The 24,760-nt window shown below is 49.4% G+C and overlaps 1 protein-coding gene across 1 annotated transcript in view; it reads left to right on the forward strand.

The window, feature by feature from the left end:
- IARS1 (isoleucyl-tRNA synthetase 1) overlaps positions 1–24,760 on the forward strand; it is a 2,025,584-nt gene that overhangs the window by 29,445 nt on the left and 1,971,379 nt on the right. Inside the window, exon 2 of the mRNA XM_069643896.1 lies at positions 17,526–17,653. Within this exon, the coding sequence (XP_069499997.1) occupies positions 17,535–17,653 (119 nt within the window). The 5' untranslated portion in view covers positions 17,526–17,534. The remainder of the gene's footprint in view (positions 1–17,525; positions 17,654–24,760) is intronic.

Raw genomic sequence — 24,760 nt, forward strand, 5'->3', positions numbered from 1 at the left:
CAATCGAAGGGATTCGGTCCAGACCCCATGCAATATGGGAGCTAGGATGGCAACGTGTTCACGGTAGAACTCAGATGTGAGCCCATCGGGACCCGGAGCCTTATTTTTTGGAAGGTCAGAGATCACCTAGACTATCTCCTCCAGGGTGAACGGGATGTCAAGTTGTTCCCTGGTACTCTGGGAGATGAGGGTCATAGGGATGCGTTTTAACATATCGTCTAGATCTTGAGCGTTGTGTTCTGGTTGGGGGCCATAGAGCCTGGCGTAGAAGCCAGCGAAGATGTCAATTATGGCCTGGTCGGACCAATGTCGTTTGCCTTGTTCGTCTAGAATACTATCTATCCGGGATCTGCCGCCCTCCACATGTACCAGTTTGGCCAGGGTTCTGCCAGGTCTGTCACCCTCGCCGTACCGTCGGGCGGCCACGGGGCGAGCAAAATAACGCACCTCGCTCAGGGCGTGGGATTCAAACATTTCTAGTTCTGTTCTAATTTTTGCAAGGGTGGCCGGGGATGGGGCAGAAGCATGTTGTTTTAGAATTTTTGAGCTTCATTTCGGAGCAGTGTAGGGCTTGCCTTATGGCTTTAAGAAACCCGGCCTCCCTTGAGATACACATCCCCCTGATGTAATCTTTAAATGCTTCCCAACGGGTCCCCTCGGGTGTGTCTTGCGTGGTGTTTTTGAAAAAGGTGTTTATGTCCGATAATATCTCAGCTTTGAAGACTGTCAGACAAGGCCTCCGACTTAAAGCGCCAGGCTGGTCGGGCGGCTAGAGTGTTACCCAGTTGGATCTGCAGCAGCACGGGGGAGTGATCAGAGAGCGTGCAGGCGAGTATCTTAACATCTGACACCGTACCCACTTGGCACCCCAACAATAAGAACATGTCTATTCGCAAAGAGCTATCGTGCACTGTGGAATAGAAGGTGTAATCTCTGTCCGGGGATAAAGCGTTCTCCACACATCATGTAAGTTCAGGGAATTCATATGTGTAAGGAGCCGTTTGGCGGCTCGGGACACGATCCTACGGGTCGAGGTTGTCCTGTCCATGTCATTGTCAAGTATAAGATTCATATCCCCACCCCATATAATGGGAACTTCCACATATTTCATGTTAATGGTGGACACAGCATCTATAAATTCGGGGGAGTCGGTGTTAGGGCCATAGGAATTCACGAGTAGGCATTCATCGTTAGCCAGGGTGCAATGGAGGATCACATACCTGCCGTCTGTGTCAATGTGGGATGCATGGAGTTTAAATTTTACCGATTTGTTAATGAGTGTTAGGACTCCTCTGGATTGAGTGGAGAATTGGGTATAAAATCTATTGGGGCCCCAGGACAGTGCAAGATTGGATGATAGGAGTTTCTGAGCGTGTCTCCTGCAGCAGGAGTACCTTAATCCTGTGTCTTTGTGCATATGCTGTGATCCTACGGGACTTTGTAAAATGTGTCAATCCCCGGATATTCCATGTCCTCATTTTAATGGCCATGCTGACATTTTATGGAACATCCCAACTGTAAGAGCTTAAGGATCTGTGTTTGTTTTCCTAGAGGTGTGCAGCTGTGGCGTTGTTGCGCCTCACTTCTAACCCAGTCATCACTTTCTTGCCGATTTTCTTATAACTTCCCACAACTTTCCCGCCCCCCTCCCTCACCTCCCGGAAAGAATTAGCAGTGTGATAATACCCACCCCCCTTACAACCAACCGCGTGCCATTCCCAGTTTGGCAACACTTGACTAACAGGCCAACAGGGGCTCAACCATAAACACTTTGCCTCAGAAGGCATTACAGCTGCAGTGGGGGCTGCCAACGACCCACATTTGTTAACACATGTTATGATGGTACATCATCAATATTTTACACGGCTGATGAAGCATAGATTTACAAGGAAGGCAAGTATGTGCTTAGATCACGAGAACCAAGCCATTGTTGGAGTGGTCTGGTGCCTAACTGATAGGCTGAGGTGACGAGGTTCGGGACCAGTGTATGCCATTATAGACAAATATCATAGGGATATACCCCTCGCTACATATCATGCTCTCGGATATAGCCATTGTGGCTGGTTAGGCCCAGAGTAGTAAGAGGGGGGGGGAAGCACCAGTTCGCCTTAAGAGGTGGCAACCTTTGGAAGAGGCATAGCTGATGAAGTCCATAGTAAGGTCATGCAAACTTGGGTTTGTCATGATTTATTGGTTCCTCCATATGGTCCGCTAGCAGGATTTGTGCCTCTGTAAATTTAACTGCCTCGTCTGGAACAGTAAAGAAGTATATCTTGTTACGATGGGTAAATTTTAGGCGAGCCGGGAAGAGCATCGCATACTCGATTTTCCTCTCCTCAGCATGTTTTTGACTTCTCCAAATTGACGACGTTCCATCTGCACTCCCACAGAAATGTCAGGGAAAATTCTAGTTGTTTGAGAGTCCAGCCTTAGTTCCCCTTTCTCTCTGGTCAAGCGGAGTATATGGTCTCTGTCTTTGTAGCTTAGCAGTTTTGCAATTATTGGTCTGGGAAAGTCACCAGGTTTGGGTCGGGGTGCCAGCGAGCGATGTGCTCTTTCTACGGTGAAAAATGGTGATAGCTCTGGGTTGTCACGTAGATCTTTAAGCAGTTGTTCGACCGCTAGTTCCATGCGACCCTTTAGAGCAGTTTCGGGAGTCCCCACTATGCGTATATTGTTTCTCCGCGATCTCGATTCAAAGTCATCACACTTGGCTTTGACCTGTTTCATATCGCGGACGAGCTCTGCGACGGGGCCCTGTAAGGTGTGAACATTATCCTCGTTGGCTCCTATTCTTTGCTCTGCCTCCGTGATTTTTGCACCATGTTGGTCCAGTTTGGCTCTTAGGGAGGCTACGTTAGCATTTATATCATCCAGTTTTTCATGGAAGGCTGCAAAGTTTTTGGCCATAGACTCCCTCATTACAGTTAAGTCAGGCTGAGGTGGATCCGGCAGGGCATCGCTGTCTTCTTGCAGCATGGAGGACGACGCCTGGTCTGACCTGGGCGCTGCCTTGGTGAACTTGTCCATGGCGCCTACCTTGTTCGTTCCTCGTGCTATGTTCATTGCTATCTCAGATGGGCAGATTGGTAGTGAACTCAGTACAGGAGTGCAGTAGTGGGGCGGCAGCTGGCCAGTAGTTTTGGCGTGTAGATTAAGCACCTAGTATTGCGGGTATTGCCCCAAACCGTAGCCAATGGCCAGCGCAGGGGTGGCCAGTAGTAGTGTGTGCATTGTGGAGAAGGGTTGGCCAGGGGGGGCTGTATGATAGTGGGGTTAGCCGGAGCCCCGTGATCGCCGCAGGTAAGTAGGCAGAGATAGCTGGAGGGAGGTTTGATGGGCTCCAGAGTAGCCAGTACTGTGTTTGGTGGTGTTGAGGCTCACTTGGGTAAGTTCAGTGAATGGGGTGAGTGTGGGGCCCTCCTGGGCGAAGAGTCTTTTTTGCTACAAGTTGCAGGCACTAATAATGGAGGGTGCCCCCCCCCTCCCCTTCGTGGTTTATAGTGCAGTTTCAGCTCCCTGGCTGCATATGTCCCGCAGGTGAATTGAAGGAGTCTCACGGCGGGAGGAGCAGCCGCACGGAGCAGCCCGCAAGTGTCAGCTGCACCACCCTTGGATTGTTCATATGGTCCTCCCAGACCGCGAGTGAGAAAGGGCTGGGGAGTCTTTCATGTTTCAGAGGTTCACACCGCCTCCGATGGCGTTGGGATCTGGGTGCAGCCACTGCCGCAGCAAGCAGTCCTAGAGAACGGCAATCGCCGCCAAGGCAGTGGCGGGCCACGGCCAGCACCGCCTGAAGATCCAGGGACAGGCGCGGGACTTTACAGACCCCTGCCACGGCCAGAGGGGGAACAGCAGGTAATGCCGAGGTGGAGGGGGGTGTCGGGAGCGAGCCGCAGCCGCCTCAGAGATGAAGCCGGGCCCGCGGGAGCTCCGGCGAGGCAGCAGATGGTTGGTGGCACGCTAACCCGCCGCCAAGGCACTCTCCTTCTCCGCCCGCGGCGGCAGAACAGAAGGAGCACCTGTCGATGTCCCAAGGCGGCAGCGCGGTCCCCGCCCACGGCAGTGGCACGTCAGGAGGCCTCTCCACAGGTCTCAACCTCTGCGGTGGTGGTGCACCCAGATGCCAAGGCGCCCCACTCTCCGAGGTACCAGGAGGCGGGCCCAACGGCCGCACAGGGCCGGCCGGCGCAGACGGTCGTATCCCGGGAGCAGCTGAGTCCTAGGCAGCGGATTTTCCACAGTATGTGCCCCGCAGCGAGGGGAATTATCTAGTGCGATTATCGGGGTTAGAGATGTGCGGATTCCGCCGGTGAAGATCTGTGGGTCTCGGAGCTCTGTAGCTAGGCGGCTGTTAGGGAGAATTCTCTGTTTAGGCTGAATTTCCTAACCTAGTGAGTCCCCCAGCAGCTTTGCTGGATTTTTTGGGGTTTCATTTTTTCTCCTGACGAGAGTGAGACTCTCTCACCCTCACTCTTGGACATGATTTGAGTGTGTTCCTTTGACTCTAGATGTGTTTAATGGACTATGGGGTCTTTTACTCCATAGGGCTGCATGTGTTTTTGTGATGTGTTACACAGCACCCTCAGTGCAGTAACACAGGGGTGTCATAGTGACCCCCCAGTATAGACTCCATACCCTGGGACTGACTACTGTCTCCCAGGGCATGTAAAGTCACCATTGACTTTACTAGTCTTAAATTCTGAACAGAACCAGTACAAACCATCATATTGTGGACGTACTGGCTGGGGCAATTCGATTGCCCCAGGTTCTGTTAGTCGAGGGGGCACGTCTCCGTCCCCCCTGATCGAGTTTTGGCTGGTGGCAGTGGATACTACTTTTTATATTCAACCGCAAATATTTCTCTATGGGATTTTCCCATTGTTCGAGGCTACTATCTTTATTTAATTACGATGGCCTCGAACATACCGCCGGTTTATTTAATTATTATTAATTCTCCAGTTGGTATTTTTTGCCAAAACTCGGTTCTAAAATGGCGTTTGTGTTCTCTTGTGACTCCAACCCAAGCCGAGCCCTTTGTTCCACTTTTTGCCGGGCTTCTCCACAGAAGCCCTCCAAAGTGGTGCCACTCTGTCTGGGGTACTTAGGTGGGGTGGAGGGGGATTTAGGCACCCTGGACTGAGTTGCCTAGGCAACTCAAGTCGCACTCAGTCCTGATTGGCCCAAGTGATGAGCCGGCCGGCTCACCACTTAGCATGTTTGAGTGTCAGCTAGGCTGAGTGAATGGTGGTTTTCTGCATAAAAGCAGGGCTTTGGGGACTGGAACTTCAGAAGTCGCCACAGGACCTAAGAATCCGACGAGTGAGAAGCTGAGCCGACCTACCACGACGACACCACCGGTGGAGCCCTGCTGGACCGTCTCACCACTTTTCCCAACGACAGAGGAGATCTCCCGCCGGAGAGTCTTCTTCCTTTGACTGGTGGGGATAACCAGTTTCACCGTCTTTTCGCCTTCCCGACGCATCTCGTGGCTGCCTTGCCTGTGCCAAGCACCCCGGCAACCGGAATACCACGTTTTACCACGACCGCAAAATAAAGGGTAATACCTTTAACCGGAAAACTCCGCGGCTGGTTTCTTCCCTGGCAGTGCAACGACCTTCAGCTTTCCTCCAAGTCGAGACCTTCTCTTCCCCTGGACGACGCCGAGACTTGCACCCGCTGCGAGGAACAACTGCCACCGCTGGAGGATCCTTCCCACTTAAGGTACCGTGTTCCGCCTGGCTTCCCTTGCCACCGACTGTACGGGGTAGATTTAGCCCCCGGCTTTCGAACCTGGGTTAGCCTGGGACACCCTGGCTAAACTTTTCTGAGCCTCTCTAAACTCTTTTCGAACTCTCTGTAAGACTTTCAAAGCCTAGTGTAACTGTGTGATCTTGGGCGCATTTGTGCTCTGCCCTCTCTAAGAGTGGGCCCAGCCTATGGACTTTGGCTCACCAGTGACTTTTGCTCTTCTGCCTTGCTAAAAGTGTTCCTAAATCTTAGAGTGGTGTATCTTCACATATTCTGTCTTTTTCCCCTCCCTTCTTCATGAACTTATTGGAGTGCCATCTATAGTTAAGCGCTCACCTCTGTCTGGAAATAAGTGGTGTTAACTAAGACTTGTCTGATAAGGAATAAGGGTTGTATATATTATAATAGTAACTGTGTTTAGAGTGTTTTACAGTAAGAGTGCTGGAGTGTTTCAAACAGTGTGTTTTTAAATAAATAATTATATACTTTGATACCAAAGTTCTGGTCAGTGTTTGCTTGTATTATTGTATCTGAGTGCCTATTGTGTATACTTTGCATACTGCCTAACTCTTCTTGAGGGAAGTCTGACTGCTCAGCCACAGCTACCAGGTAAATCTGGGTGGTACAGACTGCTACCAAGTGGGTCTACTGCTATCACCTGTAGTCCTAAATCTTTTGCAGTGTTCCCAAAGAGAACTGCACAGGTTTCTGCCTAACAGCGGCCATCTTGTCAGCTGCTCAACAGCGCCCCCCCCCTCCTTCTCATTTTGGTCGTTTGTGTCGTCATTGTTCAATGTGCGCTGTGAGGCCCATGTGCGAGCAACGCTCTACAAGAATTAAATACATCAATTGTGTATTACCCAGGCGTCTTGGAGCGCCAGTTGTTCCTTTTTTGCACAAAGCTCCTTGGTGGAAGGGCTTGAGGGGTTTGGGGGCGGGGGGTGAGTCCTGCCTATGGTTGGTGGTCGCACTTGCGGGACCCATGCCAGATTGATATCCCCATTAACAGAATTTCTCCTGTCCCAAAAGCCTCCAACTCTGCAAGGGTTGCCCTGATGAAGCCATCCTGTCCCGTTTTGGGGGCGTATATGGTCCCCACTGTAAAGGATCTGTCTGTCTCTGTCTTGTCTGTCGCTCACAAGTCAAACATGCAAAGAACAGAGAAAGTGAGATAAGCAGGTTGTTTTACCAGAAAAGAAGAAACTGGACTTACATGGGTTTACCCCTTTCCTCTATCAAATAAAAAGGTTTTTAGGTGCGTTTCTTAATTTGTGCTGTCGGTTTACATCCTTTGAGTTCTAGGGGTAAAGTGTTCGATACGGCAGGTGCACACGCATTGAAACTTGTACCACCTATTTTATTCAATAATACATGAGGCTGGAAAAGTCGTAAGTGATTATTGGAGCGTATGATGTGCGCAGGCATAGTTTTCTGAACTTTGGATGTGAGATATAAAGGTGTTTTACCATTCAAACATTTAAACCCCATCAAAGAGCCCTTAAACTGAATTCTCTGGTCAACAGTAAGCCAATGCAGCTTTCTATGGGCATCTGACACCTGGGATCTACGGCCGAGTCCACAGACGGCTCTCGATGCACCATTTTCGAGCCTCTGCAGCTTCTTTATTGATTTGTTGATCAAGTTTTTTCAACTTCTGCTGGGTGCCAATAATATGTAAGTCCGTTTTTGAGTTATTCAGAGCCAATGAGTTTATAGCCATCCATGACTGGATTGCCTGAGAAATCTCATTAACTCTTCCGAAGTCAGTTTTGTACGACCCTGTTTAATTCGATCACTATCATCTGCATAATTTGCAAATTGAACCCCCAAGTTGGCAAGGAGGTCACATAGTGGCTTGAAGTAGATATTTAAAAAAAATAAAGGTGTCGAGCATGATCCTTGAGGCACACCACAGGTAAGAAAAAATTCAAGATGATTGCGCATTTCCCTTAACCACATTAGCATTTCTGGGGCCTAAGAAGGATTTAAACCATTGGGATGCAATAGGTGCACAACCACCCACCTTGATCAACCTGCATGCCAGCAAATTATGATCAACTAAATCAAAAGCGGCGGACAGGTCAATAATAGAAGTAAAGCTGTACCACTTCTGTTAATTATTTCAGCAATATTAGATTTAAAATGGAGTGCTGTTTCGGTCCCATGATTCACCTGGAACCCTGATGATCTTAAATCAAGGATTGTCTTGAATTTGTAGGTTTAAAAATAAGAATCTCCCCTGGGGGTCCGCCTTCGTCTCCATGGCCTGGATCAGCGGATTTGCCCTGCACTCAATGAGCACCCCAGCTACCTTTCCTCTCACTTGTATCAAACGCGTGAGTAGCGCTGCAGCTTAAATCGATGGTGGTCTTGCTTACTCATGTGAGTTTCTTGAAGGGCAACAATGTCTGGTTGCGTTTTGCGCAAGAACCTGTCTACCTTCTGCCACTTTCCAGGGCAATCTACACCCCGGACGTTGAATGTTAGGCACTTGAAGTTAGCCTGTGCAAAGTGTTGCCTGTAGGAGCGTAGCCTCTTCCCTGTGCTGTCTACGATTCCCACCCATGAGGCTCCACCCCCCCCCCCACTTGATTCCAAACCTCCCTCCATTCCCCCCTCTCTCCCCTCCCCAACTTGCACTCTCCCACTTCCCCAGGTCCTGGGGCAAACCTGCTACCTAGGGTTTCCCTAGGCCTAGCGCCTTCTGGTGTGACTCGCCTTCCGTACCAGGACATATTAGCAGGGTGTCCTAAACCCCTTTGTGCGATTCCAAGCACGGTCCGGTAGGTCACTCCGTTTCCCACGCACCATTGCCTCCGTACTTTTTGCATGGTGACCCCTGCATTCTATTAATGATGATATCCGGATGGTGCACTTTGATGGCCCTCTTTAGTGCTGGTGCTCTCGTGCCCTAATGGGCGGCAATTTCTGCATCTTGGCCATATCACTTGTGCCCATTCCCAGGGCTTCCTCTTTTGGGCATGTCTCCATCCCGGAGACCAGGGTTTTTGGACAAACGTCTTCCTCTGTATGTTGTAGGACATGTTCGCCTTCTTCGCATAAGGTCATTCTATGTTGGAGCTGTTCCCTGGTGAATATGAGGCCAAAGGGAAAGGTCAATTTGTATTTGGCTTGAGGAGCCTGCACAATCGGTCCCATCTCCTGGTGTTTTTGGAGCGTCGCCTTGGTTAGGTCTTGAAATAGTTGTATCTTGGTGCCGTTGAGCGTAATGGGCTCTGCCCGTCTGGCTTCGCCAAGCATGAGTTATTTTTGGGAGTAACGTGTCAGGGCTGCCAGTGTGTCCCTAGGCTGTATCTTGCCTTTTGGGACCTGCCCTGTGAACTCTGTGACACTTAGTATTTCCTCCACCGTGCCTTCCCCGAGGAATATCTGTGAAAATCCTTTGCACCGCTCTGTTGAGCTCTTTGTCTCCCAACGTTTCAGGCAAGTTCCTAATGCAGATTCTAGATCTGCGGGACCTGTTTTCTAGGTCCTTGCATTGCAATTCCAAGTTGTGGGAGAGCCTAGCTAAGTCCTCGATCGTCTAGTTAGTCTTCCTGCTGTATTCTAGCAGTTCTTGTGGCTCTCTCTCTGGTGTCCGTTCGCTCTTCTAGTGATGCAACGCCTTTATTGAAGTCCTGGATTGATTGATCTCTGATGTGAAAGTCGCAAATTGGGATTGAAAAGTGGCAGAGCGTTTCTGTGGGAAATCATTGAAGCATGCCTCCAGGTCCACCTTGGACATCGCCATGTCGGCCGAAGGTATGATCTGGGTGGCATCTTCCTGGGTCTGCTCCTGGCCTGTGGATGGGGTGGCAGCCAGGTCCCTGTCTCTGGTCCAGCAGTGGCGGAGGGAACCTTCTCTAGGTGCTGCCGGTGGAGAACACTTGCCAGCAGTGCTGCGACCTTTACCTCTTGGCATCTGATGGGACTCCCCATGCTCTTCCTATATGGCTCTTCTGTCGATCTGCAGAGGGGAGAGGCCTTTCCCCCCCTAAACTGTTGCTGGCTGCCGTATATCCCTGCTACGCCGAGTCTCCGTCAGTGCCTCAATCCTGATAAAATCCTGTGGTGGTCTGATAAAATGCTGCAATGCCTGGGGGGGGGGGGCGGGACTGCCCCAAGGCTGGAGGCACATGTGCTCAGTTCCTTCTGCCCGGCACAGCTGCTAAGGCAGAGCATGCAGACGAATCTGCTCATGCCCGAGAGATCGTGGGTTGCGGCAGCGGGCCTTACCGCTTGATCTTCTCCCCCGGGGAGCTTCTTTCGGCCCGAAAGATTTTGTGTCTGTTGCTGAGGGGGGCCTGGTTCCCTTATTTCATATTGCCAGGAATCGTGCTGCTGGTGTGCCTCAATGCAGCAGACTGAACTACAACGCTCACATCCTCACTCTGCAGCTGCCATCTTGGAATTGTCCACCTGTTAGTTTTAAACTAACCAGGCTCTGTTAGATCTGATTGACCACAGGCAAACTGTCAGGTTACTGCGTCAATTCAGGAGTTGATGGCATTTCCACTGGAAGCTCTTAAAGGTAGACTGGGAAGTGACCTGCTAGATATAGGCATAAGTTGGGAATCTGACCTCCGATACCTGGGGATCCAGGTGCATCTCGATGTAGCTGACACATTTTAGTATAATGTAGGCAGGGCATTAAGGAGCCTAGGAGACAGGATCCAGTTTTGGAAGAAGCGTCCTCTCTCCCTTATGGGGAATATGGCGTTTTGCAAAATGGTCATCTTACCCAGATTACTATACCTGTTCACCAATGTACCATATCTGATTAGACCTGCAGGGTTCGAAACTGAAGGCAGCTTGGAGCTATTTAGCTCCTGCTTGTAGCCTAGAAGAGCCTGGTTAGCCCGACTGCAGCAGCTACCAGGAGCTACTTTTGGCTCTCCAGGCAAATGAATGCTGAACAAACAGACCTATGTGAATTTAACTCTGCGCATTTGGGTCAATCTATCAATCAACATTAGGACACCTCAATATATTTAAAGCATAAGGGGACATAATTGTCAAAGTAATCACATTTTAGACATTTTGGAAGTTAATTTTCGGAACGCGATCTACTAGCTCCTGGTCACTGGTTAATGCTGGCTATCCAGGAGCTGCTTTTAGCTCCTGCTTATCAAATCTCCATTTCGATCCTTGGAACCCCCTTTTTCAAGGTTTTGGGCTGTCATTTGATAGAACTATTGTGGGCTGGAGGGCAGACGAGGATAGCGCTCGCATTGCTTTGGAGGAGGCACTTGGAAGGTGTCTCACCATTCCAGACTTGAAGCTGTATTATTTGGCCTCTCAGCTGCGACATGCAGCAAGATGGAATATTCGGGATGAGGGAGCAGACAAGTCGCTATTGGATAAGCCATTTAAAAACTACACCAGCACTGAAACCCTCTAGGGAGGCAGAGGGGTGGTTCCCGAGGAAATGTATCGCACGGGTGGTCCCAGAGGTATGAAAGCGAACACGCAGTAAATTGACGAATGGGGGCGAGTGGGGGTGGGGGGGTTCTGCCCTGAGATGCCCCCATGGGTGGATCTCAGAATAGCCAGAATCCTTAGATATGGGAACGGATAGATGTGCATGAAGGGGTCTTCACACGATGGGGGACTTGTTTGAAGGGGGAACTCGTTTGAATGGGGAACTCTGTTGTGGAGTGGCCGACGAAGTTCCAGATGCCTATGGGACAGTTTCTAAATTTGATACAACTGACTAAACTGGGCTTTGATAACAGAAGAGCCCCCTGCCACCCCAGTCCTTCAAACCCTGCTGACCACAATCACAGAGTGCCACTCAATTACAAGAATATATGCAGCACCATAGCGTGTAGTTGGCCTGTCTCAAAGGAAAAGGAAAATGGCAACAGGATATGGGGGATGTCATGGACGAGAAAGCATGGTCTAAGGCTTGCTTAGGATTTAGCAAGGTATCACGAAATGCATGCTTTAAACTTATACAGTTCAACTTTGTACATCGGGTCTACATTACTCCCCAGAAACTACACGTGATGAACACAGATGCTACACACGCATGCTTGAGATGTAAGGGTGATTCGGCAGGCTTCTGGCACATGGTCGGGGAATGGCCCATAATAGCACGCTTCTGGCAGACCATAAATAGAGTCCATGCTCTATTGGGCAGGCAGTTAGAATGTATACCCCGGATCTACCTGCTGGGAATGCTACCGAGTGGCAAAAAGGAGCTTTTCTGCTCCTACTAGCGAGGCAGTGCATTGCCATCGCTTTGAAGTACCCAAAGGTCCCCTAATGTGCCAATGGTCCCAGGATATACTTGAATGGACGACTGCTTAATAAAACTATACTACACGAGCAAAGGACAGACGAGGACTCTGATGCTCTGGAACTACAGTGGGTTACTCTCCTTGCGCACTTAAAAATCCTCCCCAGACGATTAAGTGAGAACCTGGATGCAACCTGGCCTAATACTGAAATACATGTGTATCCACATTTTTCTTTTCTTCATAGCTGAAGAGATGTACCATGCCGCTGAATCAAGACAAAGGTGTTGCTGTACTTTTCTTTGTAATCTCTGAGAAACTGGGGACCACTGCCACAATAACCTTGGGGAGGGACAGTATGACCGGTCTCTTAGCTTTTTTCTGTATACCAGATTTTAAAAGGGGGTAGGTGGGTGTGCTGATTACTTTTGTTACATGTTCTGTTTTGCTGTATAAATCTAATCAACAGATGTTTAAAAAAAAAAAAGACTAGCACACATACGCATGTCCAGTGTTTTGGGAAATGCATCTGTATCAGAGGCTGAACTTGTTGATTTTTTTCCTGAAAGTTACAGGATCAGGTCATAGAGGGAGAATCGAAATTGACTTCCAAGAGGAGCTTGTTCAAAAGAAATAAATAAAACACAGGAAATGTAAACAAAAAAAGAATTACAAAAAATCTAACCAGGGTAGAAGTAGGAGCTAAATAGCTCCCAGCAGTTTTGAACACTGGTGGAGCAATCCCCCTTTTCATATCGCACCCCAACCTGCCTCACAAAGGCAATGCTAAATGCCCTGTGATAGTGCCGCCCCTTCATGAACTTCCTGTTCGATACATTAGAGACTAACATTGCAACGTCCACACTGCGGGGAATGGCTCCGCCCATCTGCAAACATTCATCCACTTCACCAAGGAACTAGAGGATGCCCATGGCCCCTAAAGTCTAGTCACGCCATGGTCAAACTGGCTTTACCCTGGTACAAATATTAGCTCATGCCCAACAAACATTCGTTCAGATCCCTTAAAGTGGTGGCACAAAGACCACAGTCCAGAGGATCTCCCATCCCTAAAATTCCTGCACATCCAACGCAGAAATATGATCTACGAGGAAAAGTGGCTTTGCTACACTTATCATTTAGAAGCCTCTAAGCTGAGAAAAGCCTTATTCAAATTAGTCCAGCACTGCACAAAGCCCACACCCATCCCTGAGTTGCTGGATTCACAAGGGAAATGTATTGGAATTAATATCTTCTTCATTTAAAAAAATTAAGATCACGGGTCTCCCTGATGTTCCCTACCCTATCCATCGGCCTCCCCGCTCCCCACCCTCCTAGAACTACTTTACCATCCTCTCTCCTAAGGATCTTTGACGTAATTTCTTTCCTTGCATTTACAGGTTACACAAATGGCTTCCTCCTAGTCTCCCTGATTAAACTTGCATGCCCAGCACTCATCGCAATCCTTATTGTGAACCCTCTTTCAATGAAGGCGCATTCCGAGAACGACTGCTCCCGAATGAACCCTTCTAAAAGAAAAACGAGCTAGGCCCATGTGATCTTGCCAACTACAGACTCCTCACAAGTTTCCTGTTCAACAGGAAGATCATTGAGACAGGAGCTGTGTCTCAACTACTTGCCAAATAGACAGGCTTGGCCTCCTCTGCAATCAACCATCTAAGTGCTGGACGATGCACTGCAAAGCACTGTCATGTATTCCCTCCTTGTCGACAGGGTGGCCTTCTCTGGAATAGTCCTAACATTTTTTGAGTACCATTTATCTAGCAGACACCAGCCCTTACAGATGGGCCAATTCAGGTATATCTCAGTTCCAGCCACTAATCTTCCATCCTCTCCCCCAATCCTCTTCAATCTATGCATGTAAACTCTCCTAAACGACTCCAACCTAGCCATCCATCAGTACACTGATGACACTCGGCCGTATGTTAATGTCGGTGGCCCCATGACATTGCTTGCCTCCTTTCACACCCTGAGCATTTGAAACTCCATCCTGCCAGAGGCTGAATCATATCTTGGGGTACATGTGGTATCGTGCAGAAGGGATGTGACCAAGCAGTTCGGGCTAGGTTGCCCCTTTTTTGGGTTGGGACCAAGTCTGATTTGCATAATGAATTGACAGGCGAAGAACGATGGTCCGGAGGGCTGCCCAGAGCAATGCCAGAGGTTAGGATTCATTGTAGACCTTCCAGCCATCATCTTTTTTGTTTGGCTTGAAACGCCACCACCACCATCCATTAGTCCTGCGAAACTCGCTATGCAATTGAATGCTCACTACTGTGATTGGAGTTTAACCAGACAGCAGGGCGCAGATTTTAATCTCTATTCTTTCTTTCCGAGGTTGATAAATTGATTACTAATGCATACAGCACTACAAAATGGCAAAATGGCAGTAGTGCTAATCTAGAACTAGTTATGATTTAGAATGATCATTCTTATTTCTACACACAAGAATGATGTACACGTTTTTAAAATTCCTATCACATCTTCCTTTCAAACCGTATTGAATTGTGGTACATTTGTCCCTGTTTTTCACTCTTCTGAAGTCTGCTTTCTTTTCCGCTAACAAACCAGCGAGGCAGGTTTTCCAACCTAGTTGCTAAAAACAATCTTAAATTAGTGGGCCCTACGGATAGTCTATTTATTACTCTTCAGGTCTCACCTTGTGGCCGGGAAGAGAAACAATTTCACTGCTGGAAAATTAAATTTGTATTTGTTCCCGAGGTGTAGCAGAGTCCCAGGTTGTATGTATTGGAGGGGTCTCTGTATCTACTGTTTTGTAGTACACTGCGATAATCATTCGTTTTTCATCAATCCACAATTTTAAGATATGCGTTTACATTGCTAATATTAATTTAGCAAAATCAATTTGGGAATTTCTGATGAGCACCTTTTGTATTGTAGAGAAACCACTCAACGCTCACATCAGAAAAAATACAATCCTCTGGGGGGGGAAGAAGGCCCAGTACACTTCTTGCAAAGAGGATAAATCTTTATTTCCACCAAAATAGAAATGCGCCAGCAAAGCACTCTGCCATGGAACGTTCTACCGAAATCAAGTACGAGCAGCACTTTATGAAGACACACAACGTCATCAGTGACCTACATTGCATAATGTACAAATTTGCACTTTGTCGAAACCCTGTACATAGACTACCTGATCTATAAGGGATGTGAGGACATTGGTCCCTTCCCCTTCTGTCCATCTTCTTCCATGTGGGTTCTTCCTCGTAAGTAATCTGGTATAAAGCTACAGTTAATTGGCAGTTATGTGAAGAAAAACAATACAGGCTCTATTTCTAACCTGATGTGCACCTGGTACTGCAGACATGGGCCAAGAGGATACTTTGCGGTCATTGCATCTAACAGACTACATCTCGATTCCAGACATGTCGGCGCCCATCCAAAGTGCTCCACCCTTGTTTTGGCTATGCTGATTTACCCCTCTCGGCACAAATCATGTGACCTATGGTAAAGCCTACTGATCTTTTCTGATCGATGGGGGTCGGTGGTCTGGGACTGGATGGTACCTTGGAATGCTAGGGGTGTTGGGAGGGGGCATCAGAGTGCTTTCACTTGGGAGCTGGGACGTGTAAGGTCAGAGGCTTGTGCCCTCCTTCTCGTGGGATCCCTTTTTCGCAGGGATCTCTCAACCCCATTGTGGCCTTGCAGGGCGCATTCCTTCTGGGACAGGCATGCTGGCAACTATAAGGGTAGCCCAACTTACAGAGGTAGCCCTAATTATAAGGGTGCCCCTAATCACGCTCACACCAGAGTAAAGTACACCCCTCTAAGGAAGTAAGGCCAAGAGTCTATCTTGTAAGGATAATACATTTATTCTTTACATAAATGAGGATGGGGGCAAAGAACCCTGCTTCCTGAACGGCCTTCCGTTCCTTTCTCGTGCAAACTGGTGCCAAGCAGGAGCTTTTATACTCGTGACTTGCTGAAGTGGCATCGCTGGATTTGGGCATGACTTTATCCCAACTCTTCCTGCTTCCATACAAGGGATGCTCCAGTCTTCCTTTCTTCATTGTCAGCGATTTCTGTTAGGACATGCTACTTTACATATTAATACCGTACACAGACCCACACTACAGCCCTGCAGACTTTTACAAACCTTGAGGCCTAGCCCCAGGAAAAACGAAATATTTCTATAACTAATTTTCATTCATACTACTCTCATTCTACTCATATTTTTATGTGATCCTGCAAATTCTTTAAAACCTGGTTTTCATAATTCTGCATGTTGTGCATTGAGCATGTTAAAATCCCCTTTTAGCATGCATGGGCTTTTGACAGACAGCAAACAGCTTCTGAGTTACTTTGTGCTGCTCTGCCAGCCTTAGTGACGCAACACTGCATGAGCCCTGTGATTCATTTTTAGTACAGACTGCATTCTTCCAGGCAGAGAGCTTGCTTCTAGTGGGCTTTGAGATTTTAGAACTACATAGTATTAACATTTACACATTTATTCAGCTAATAGTTATTTGCACCTTTTATATTTAAATAACAGCCTTCTTTTAGTGCCTGCCCATGTCTGTGTGTATATGATTATATTTGCCTGAGAGAGCTTTCCCAGTGTCCCTCTTCCCCCTGTTCCCTTGTAGTGCCTAGAAACAGTCAAAAGAAGTCTTGCCTAATTCTAAAGCGTTTGGGGGTGAAGCTAGCTCCTTCCCAACACAACGTAAGACAATGATGGCTCTATGAATCTCTGTATCCCTGGTCTTTCTCCCCGGTGCCCACGCTACAATCCATTTCCTATTCTCGCATGCATACATGTATTTCCATGTGCGTGTTGCTTGAGCTGCGACCCTGGCTGCAGCTCAGAACTAGGCCTTGATTTCATTATGGCTGCTAAGATGGCGTTTTGGTTCCCTGTGTACACTAAAGCGAAAACTTGCCACCCTCCCTACACTATAGCCCCCGTCAGTGCCCCCCACAATCCCCATACCCTTCCCAAGTACCTACTACATACTTCAGGCCTCTTCCATAAGCAGTGGTGGGACTGGGATGATTGTATCCCCCACCCCCCTCCCCAACAGTATACACACCACCCTACTCCCTTTCCCTACCAGACTTCATAAAGCTCCCTTCTATGTGGTGTCCTGCGCCTAACTGTTTTTTTGTTGTTTAATAAGTCGAGTATGTGCAATTAAAAATGGAAGATTGATGAAACGTCAACAGTGTAACTCTGTACTTTAAAAGTACTTGCTGAAACAACTGCCATGTTGCAGAAATGGCAGCATGTCCCCCGCATTGAGCAGATGCCTTTTACATTCCTGTTTTTGAGACTACAAGTCCCAGAATGTTACAAAAAAGACTGGATACGCATCTCCCGAATTGGATTCGGCATGTCTGCTTATATAATATAGATGGTTTTCTTTAGCAATTAGTGTCTTGATTTTAGTCCTATTTATTTTGTACAGTCAGTGATGATGCTCTAAATCAGAGTGTTGAACTGTTTGGAAAGAATGTAATGCGAGTGTTCTCATTGATTTTTCTGCTTTGTATATGTAGGTTATCAACATGGTTCAGCAAGTCTCTGAGAATATCAACTTTCCCTCTGAGGAAGAGAAGATATTGGCGCTCTGGGAGAAACTGGATTCTTTCCAGGAATGCATGAAGCAGTCAAAAAACAAACCAAGGTAAGACATGGCAGCACTTGCAAGTGTTTGTGTGGCTATCCAAGTGAAATGTGAAATCCCTATTTTGCTTATGGATCTTCATGAAATACATGCTCACTGATGGGGCACAGGGGATTGGCATTGCTTTGTTACCATATTGGCCCCTACAGCCCTGCCGTTTGCTTGAAGCATATGCACTTAGCTGCTCAGTACATGAGTCTGCGTCTACGTCGCCATAGCACCCGCTGTAATTGAAGGTGCATCAGAGCAGCAGTAAATGAATGCTGCAGTTAAGACCGTTCCTTCACTTTAATATTGGCCACTTGTCAAACGGGAGACTTTTGTTTTAGGTTTTTGCTGTGCTTGGTTCCTGCAGCACCTTTTTATTGTGCATTCGTAAGGCTCTTGCACAGCAAGTACATTGTGTCAAAGCGACCACAGGGCAACAGGGAGGGAACATGGAAGAAAAACAAATATAATAACACTGAAGAAAGAGATGGGCGGTCCTACTAGGCCTTGTGAGCATTCAGAGCGTGCAAGTGCAGGGTGGCTAAAGTAATATAGTAGAATTTTGTTTATTTATGTTAGCATACATTACGTTATCTTGTCGTTTTCTTCTTGTACTGCATTCATCAAATAGCTATTGGATGGTGTAGCTTTGGCACAAGGCTTACAATATTCATTCGAGGGGATTGGGTCCTCCGACGTATTCCATATCTATGAAAGCTAATGTCCACAGCTGTGCTGCTTCGGAAAATCTTTGGCGTCTGCGTCCTACGTCGATGCGCCGTCCCCGAGGATCTCCTCCGACGGCCGACGTCACCCGATGTGATAAGTAGGACGCACGACACCCATAGCCTCAGTTCCGTTTTTTCCGCGAACGTGTTCGCTTCGTGAATCTCGGTACGCCTCGACTCGTTGGAGTTGCTGTTTTCTTTCTCGGTTCGTTGAACCTGTTCGGTTGGTGTGAAGACCTGTTTGTGGCAATGTCTTTAGCATCTTCGACCCTGCGTCCGGGCTTCAAGAACTGCGGGGACTGTGGGTCCAAGATGTCGGCCACGGACTCGCACGACGCCTGCCTCTGGTGCCTCGGGAAGGCCCACGATACGGACGACTGCGAAGGCCTTTTCGAGAATGCAAGAAGAAACTGTCGGTAGGTCGGGTGTCTAAGCCCTGGAAGTCGAGGTCTGCGGGGCTTTCGACCGATGACTCGAGGGGTGACTCTCCGCGTCGTCGTCGGAAGTCCGGTGGGTCTCCTTCCAGGAGTTGGTCTCGCCACTCCTCCGCCTCTTCCAGGCATTCCAGGAAGCGCCGGCATAGGTCGCCTTCCCCGTCCTCTTCCGAGGACTCCGCCCGTCGGCGGGTCACTTATCCCTCCATGCAAGCGACACCGGAGGAATGGGCTTCCTTCGGTAAGCAGATACTAGCGATTCTGGAATCGCAGGGCACCGGTCCGTCTGCGCCTCCGAGTGGGGTCGGTCGGCACCGGTCGAGAGACACCGTCATACGCCTTCGGGCTCTGGTGGTCGGCACGGCTCGCGGGAGAGGTCCCGCTCGGACAAGGGTAGCCGTTCTCGCCATGCCCGTTCTAGTTCCCGGTCCTCGACGCGCTCGAGACCGCGTGATCCTGTGCTGTCTTCGAAGAAGACATCGACACCTGTGGCGCCAAGGTCATCGACGATTTCTCTCGAGGTTCCGTCTTCGAGGGGGTCGTCGACGCCCATGTTGTCGCGACACGCTCGGAGCTCCGGCTTCGAGGACTGTGTCAACGCCGCAGATGCTGGAGGCGTTGCAGCTGACGCCGACTCGCTCGGCGCGCTCAACGCCGACTCGCTCGTCGCCCTCGATGCCTTTCGAGGCGGTGGTGTCAGAGGGGCCCCATGGCACGGGGTTTGCCCCCAAAAAAAGGCTATGGCTAAGGTCCGGCACTGCTTTGGTCTGCAGAGGTCCTCCTCTCCCCGCCTGGAGTACATTTCAGTGGGTGATGAAGGCTCTGATGGCGGCCTGGTTCCGGTTCCGGATGACCTTATCTCGGGCTATAGTTAGTTTGATGACCTGAGGCAGTCACTGCATGATGCCAGTGGACTGGACACCTCTCCGGAGGTGGAGTTTTGTCGGCCGGAGCCTGCACTCATGCCGATTCGTCATATCGGCGCCTTATGTCTCGGGTTACCGAGTACTTGGGTTGGTCAGCTCCCCCACGGGAGTTCGTTCAGGATGATCTCACTGACATCCTTGAATCTCGATCCACCCACTGACCCGGTTTTGCCTTTTCATATGGCTTTGCAGAGAAGGGTGGCGGCGGCTTGGTCTGCTCCGGAGAGTCTCCCGGCAGTGGGCAAATCTTTGTAGCGAAAATACCATCCAGCCAGTAGCGACCCCTGCTACTTGTCTAGGCACCCCACCCCAGAGAGTTTGGTGGTGCAGGCAGCTACGGCCCCGGCAAAGCAGGCGTCGTATCCTACCATCCCTCCGGATAGGGACGACAAACGTTTTGACGGCTGGGCGAAGAAAGTGTTTTCTTCTGGGGGTATGGCGCTTCAGGCGGCCAACTCCATATGTGCCTTGTCTCGTTTCACACACACACACACACACACACACACACACACTCTGTGGAACTGTGTTGCATTAGCAGCTGATCATATTCCCGAAGGGGACGAACGGGATGGTTTCCTTGCTATGGTTCAGGATGGCAAGGATGCCATGTGTGAGGCCGTTCAGTCGGGTTTGGACTTGGCGGATTGTGTAAGCCGGTCCATGGCGGCGAGCACCGTAATGCGCAGGTTTGCGTGGTTGAGGAAGTCTGGGTTCGCTCCTGATGTGCAGTCCCGGCTCCTCAACATGCTCTTTGACGGTGAACACCTCTTTGGCAGCAAGGCTGACGAGAGCCTTGAGAGGATGCAGACCTCCAAAGCTGCAGCAAAGTCGTTATGCGCTGCAGTTCGTCAACCTCCGCCTTTTCATCCTAGGGGACAGCAATGGAGGGGAGGTTCCTTTCGCTATTACTCGTCCTTCAGTAAAGCGAGAGGAGCTAGCAGTCAAAGAGGCCATCGTAAGAGTGCCAGAGGTGGAAACAAAGGTACTCGAGGTGCCAAGGCCGCTCGGGCAGTTGCCTCTTTGCCCTCCGGCAACGCCGCTACCACTCAGTCATGAGGCCAGGTCCCATGGTTCGCCGGTTGGGGGAAGGCTGGCGCAGCATCTTGTAGAGTGGCAAGCCATTACTTCGGATGTGTGGGTTCTGGAAATCATAAACCACGGCTACTGTCTTCCTTTTCGGCAGAGGCCTCGCGACAATCCACCAGGGAACCTCTCTTTGAAGAGTCCGGATCCGCTCCTTGCTCAGGAAATTCAAGCCCTGCTGGAGAAATAATGGGAAAAGGTGATCTAAACTGAGTGGGCGGACCTCTCCTATTACCTCCTGGTCTCGACCACTCAACTCCTCCTTCTTGGTGACTTTAACATCCACCTGGATGCTTCCTGTCCTTTCTCTGGACTCTTTCGCGACCTCTGCGACTCTCTCTCTCTATTCTCCCCTCGGGCCCGACTCACTCTGCAGGGCACCCTCTGAATGTTCTGATCTCTTCAGACCTTCCCCTTTCTATACCTCTCACCACTCCTCTCTCCTGGAGTGATCACTTTCTCCTTTCCTCCCAGCTCACCCTCTCTACCCCTCAGCCACGCCACCTCCAGCACTGCCACCTACCTTCTCGGTTATCCGGCCCATGAAGCGTGTGTCGTTGAGGCTTTCACCGCCACTTTCTCACCCCATCCCCTCCCCTTTGGCTGACTCGCACCCTCACACCGCCCTTTTCATGCTCCATACTCTTGATGTTCTTGCCCCTGTCATGAGGATCCGCTTGAAGCCCAAAGCCAAGTGCAACTCATGGTATGACTCGGACCTTGTCACCCTTAAACGCAAGTGCAGGGTGGCTGAGAGGAAATGGCGTGCTTCCGGGACCTCCTGACAAACTGCTCCAAAGGCAATACCAGCTCCGTCCGCACCAAGAAGAGAGCCTCCATCCAAGCCCTTGTCTCTGCGGCATCTAACAACTCGGCCGAACTCTTTAAAATCTGCTAGGCGCTGGCCAACCCTGCTGCAGTCTCTACCTCTCCTGTCCCCTCTGATGCCCTGTGCACGGCCCTGGTTTCGCATTTCATTTCTAAAACTCAGTACATCATGTCCTCCTCCCCCCCCCCCCCCACACTCCCACCCCCACCTCCTCTACTTCCCGCTCTTCCTCTGGCCCTTCTTTGTCCACCTCTCCTTCCTCCTTCTCTTCCTTTCCCCTGTTCTCCGCAGACAAGGTTAAGTCTGATCTATGGAAGTCTTGGAAAAACAGGTTCACCCATGTTCCTCCAAAACCATCAAGTACCACATTGACACCCTGGCTCCTGCAACCACTCCTTCGCCACTGGAGTCTTCCCTTCCCCCCTGAAGCACTTCCTTGTGCACCCTCTTAAACCCTCTGCCGACCCGTCCAGCCCGGCTATCGCCCAATCTCCATCACTCCTTTCCTGGGCAAACTCCTGGAAAAGCTGGCCATCTCACAGCTTAATCTTCACACTGAATCTGTTGGTTGTCTCCATGAAACTGCTCTCCTGAACATCCGTGAAGACCTGCTCTCCAACCTCGATTCCAACACCCCCTGTGTCCTCATCTTACTTGATCTCGCTTCTGCCTTTGGCCCGGTCAACCATGCCATCCTGCTCAACCATCTCTGTGATAACCTGGGTGTCACAGATCAGGCCCTGGCTTGGCTGACTTCTTTCCTCTCCGATCGACCCTACCAGGTCCAACTTGGGTCTTTCCTCTCCTTTATCTCTACCGGAGGTGTTCCCCAGGGGTCTAACCTCTCTTCTCGGCTGTTCAACCAATACCTGACACTTCTTGCCCACGCATTACCTCTCTATGCCCCAACTTTCAGTGCTATGCAGATGACACACTGCTCATTTTCATGCTCCCTTCAGCCACCTCTTCTCCTTCTATCATCTCTTGTCTCCCTGCTACCCAGGAGTGGTGTGCCGCCAATAAACTGCCTTAATGCCAGTAAGGCTGAGATTCTCATCGGCACACCTCCTCCCTCCTTTGCTGTCGCTCTCTGCCCGGCTTCTCTTGGCCCTCTTCACGCTCCCACCTGTGAGGCTAAAAACCTTGGGGTCATCTTCGACTCCACACTTTCCTGCTCTCCTCACATCTGACGTCTCTGAGAAGACTCACTACCAGCTGTACTTCCTCAGAGGCATTCTTCCTTTCCTCTTCTTTCCCCCAGAAGCTCACTGTCTCCAGAGCTCTGGTGCTCTCTGGGCTTGACTACTGCAACAGCCCCTTTCTAAATCAGCCTGCCTCTCCTCTCCACCCTCTGCAACTCATCCAAAACAGAACTACGAGACTTGTCCTTGGCCTCAAGCCCAGGGATCGTATCTCTGCAGGATTGAAATCTTTGCACTGGCGGCCAGTGGCTGCGAGAATTAAGTTCAAAGCCCTCTGCATTGTCCACAAGGCCTTCTGGGGCCTAGGGCCTCAATGCCTTCAATTCCCTTTGTAAATATCTTCCTCCTTGAGCTCTTCGCTCATCCGCCTCCAACTCCCTCAGGGTCAGTCGCTTCTCCAAGCAACGAGTTGGCGGTAGATCTTTCTTTGGCTGCCTCCCTGCCTCTTTGAAATTTGAGGAGAACCATCTCTGGTTTCGGAAGCACATCAAGACCTTCCTCTTTGCTTCTGCTTTCTCTCCTCCTCTCCCCTGGCTGAAACTGCACTGGTCACCTGGCTACATTCTGTTCTCGGGCCCATGCCCCCTTACCGCCAGTTGCACAACTGCACTGCCCCCTGGCAACCCTTGAACTTGGGGTGGGGGGGGCTTTTTCTGTATCCCTACAGCCCCCTACCACCACATGACACCTGATGTCTGCACTTACCTTTGCACTTGCCACCAGCTGGCCGCACTTATTTTATTTAATGTTTATCCTATGTACTGCACTGCCCCCCCCTTCCCCTCAAACCTTTCCCCTTCCCTCCCTCCACTGCACTTGCATGATCTCAATGTCACCTGGCCTAGTAAGATCGTTGTCTGTCTTCCCCCTGTTCCTCCTCTCTTGCCTCGTCGCATCTTGAAACACTTGTGTATAGGTGTTATAAATGCCATATCATATATCAAATCACACCAGCATTAATGTGAAATCTCATATCGGAAGCAACTACTACTATAGAAAAACAGAGAATAGAATGTACATTAGAAGCAACACAAGAGTCAACTTCGTTCATAAAAACAGACGGGTGAGAATCAAGTTAGTTATTGCAAAAAAAAGGGACGATGAAATGATTACTGCCCTGTGATGAGTGGTTCCAACTAGAGCAGCAGAGATCTCAATCGTAAAGGTAGATTTGCCACAACATGAATGGTATACCTCCTTTGCTTCTTTGAGTAAGCATGGGCCTAGGGCTATACTCTTCAAAATGGTATGAGCCAGCAGGGAAGCATCCAAAAAATAGTATGTTAAGTACCAACATAAAAAAGGTCTGATCAAGCCTCTAGAAATAAGACTTTAATTGAATTAAAAGGCTGGACAAACTATTAAAAATACTAATGCCCCACCTATGTAATGAGATGCACCTTCAATGAGAAATAATAATTTATCATTTATGTAGCGCTACGAACCCTAAGGTATCGGAGCGCTGCTTATTGTTACCCACGGTGTGTGGTGCTCATTTATCGCCCTCTAAAGGATGAAAGGCTGAGTTTGGCCCTGCCGGGATTTGAACCTGCGTCAGCAGGCTCTGCACATATATCAAAGCGAACGCTCTACTCGCTGTGCTATCGGACCGACTAAGATGCACAGAGAAGGCAGACATTGAGAGAAAGTGCACCCTTGGTAATGAAGAACTGTGATGTGCAGTTGAACAGTCTTGTATAAAAGTCAAACGTTAAAGAAAAAGTCTTCAAGGCATAAACTGATGTCTGAAATTTAATTTTGGCACCTAGCACAAGATCAGTGTGACAGCACCACCTATTCATACCTTATTTCAGTGTCTTGACAGCTTTGAGCTAGGCTTCAGGGTGTTTTCCGTTGCTTTTAAGTCTGGTTCAAGTTGGTGAGCTGCCTCGATGGGATGCCACAATGCCATGTGAT

Source organism: Ambystoma mexicanum, chromosome 2p (genome assembly GCF_040938575.1).
Source record: "Ambystoma mexicanum isolate Mex_15411 chromosome 2p, UKY_AmexF1_1, whole genome shotgun sequence".
NCBI classification, from domain to species: Eukaryota; Metazoa; Chordata; class Amphibia; order Caudata; family Ambystomatidae; genus Ambystoma; species Ambystoma mexicanum.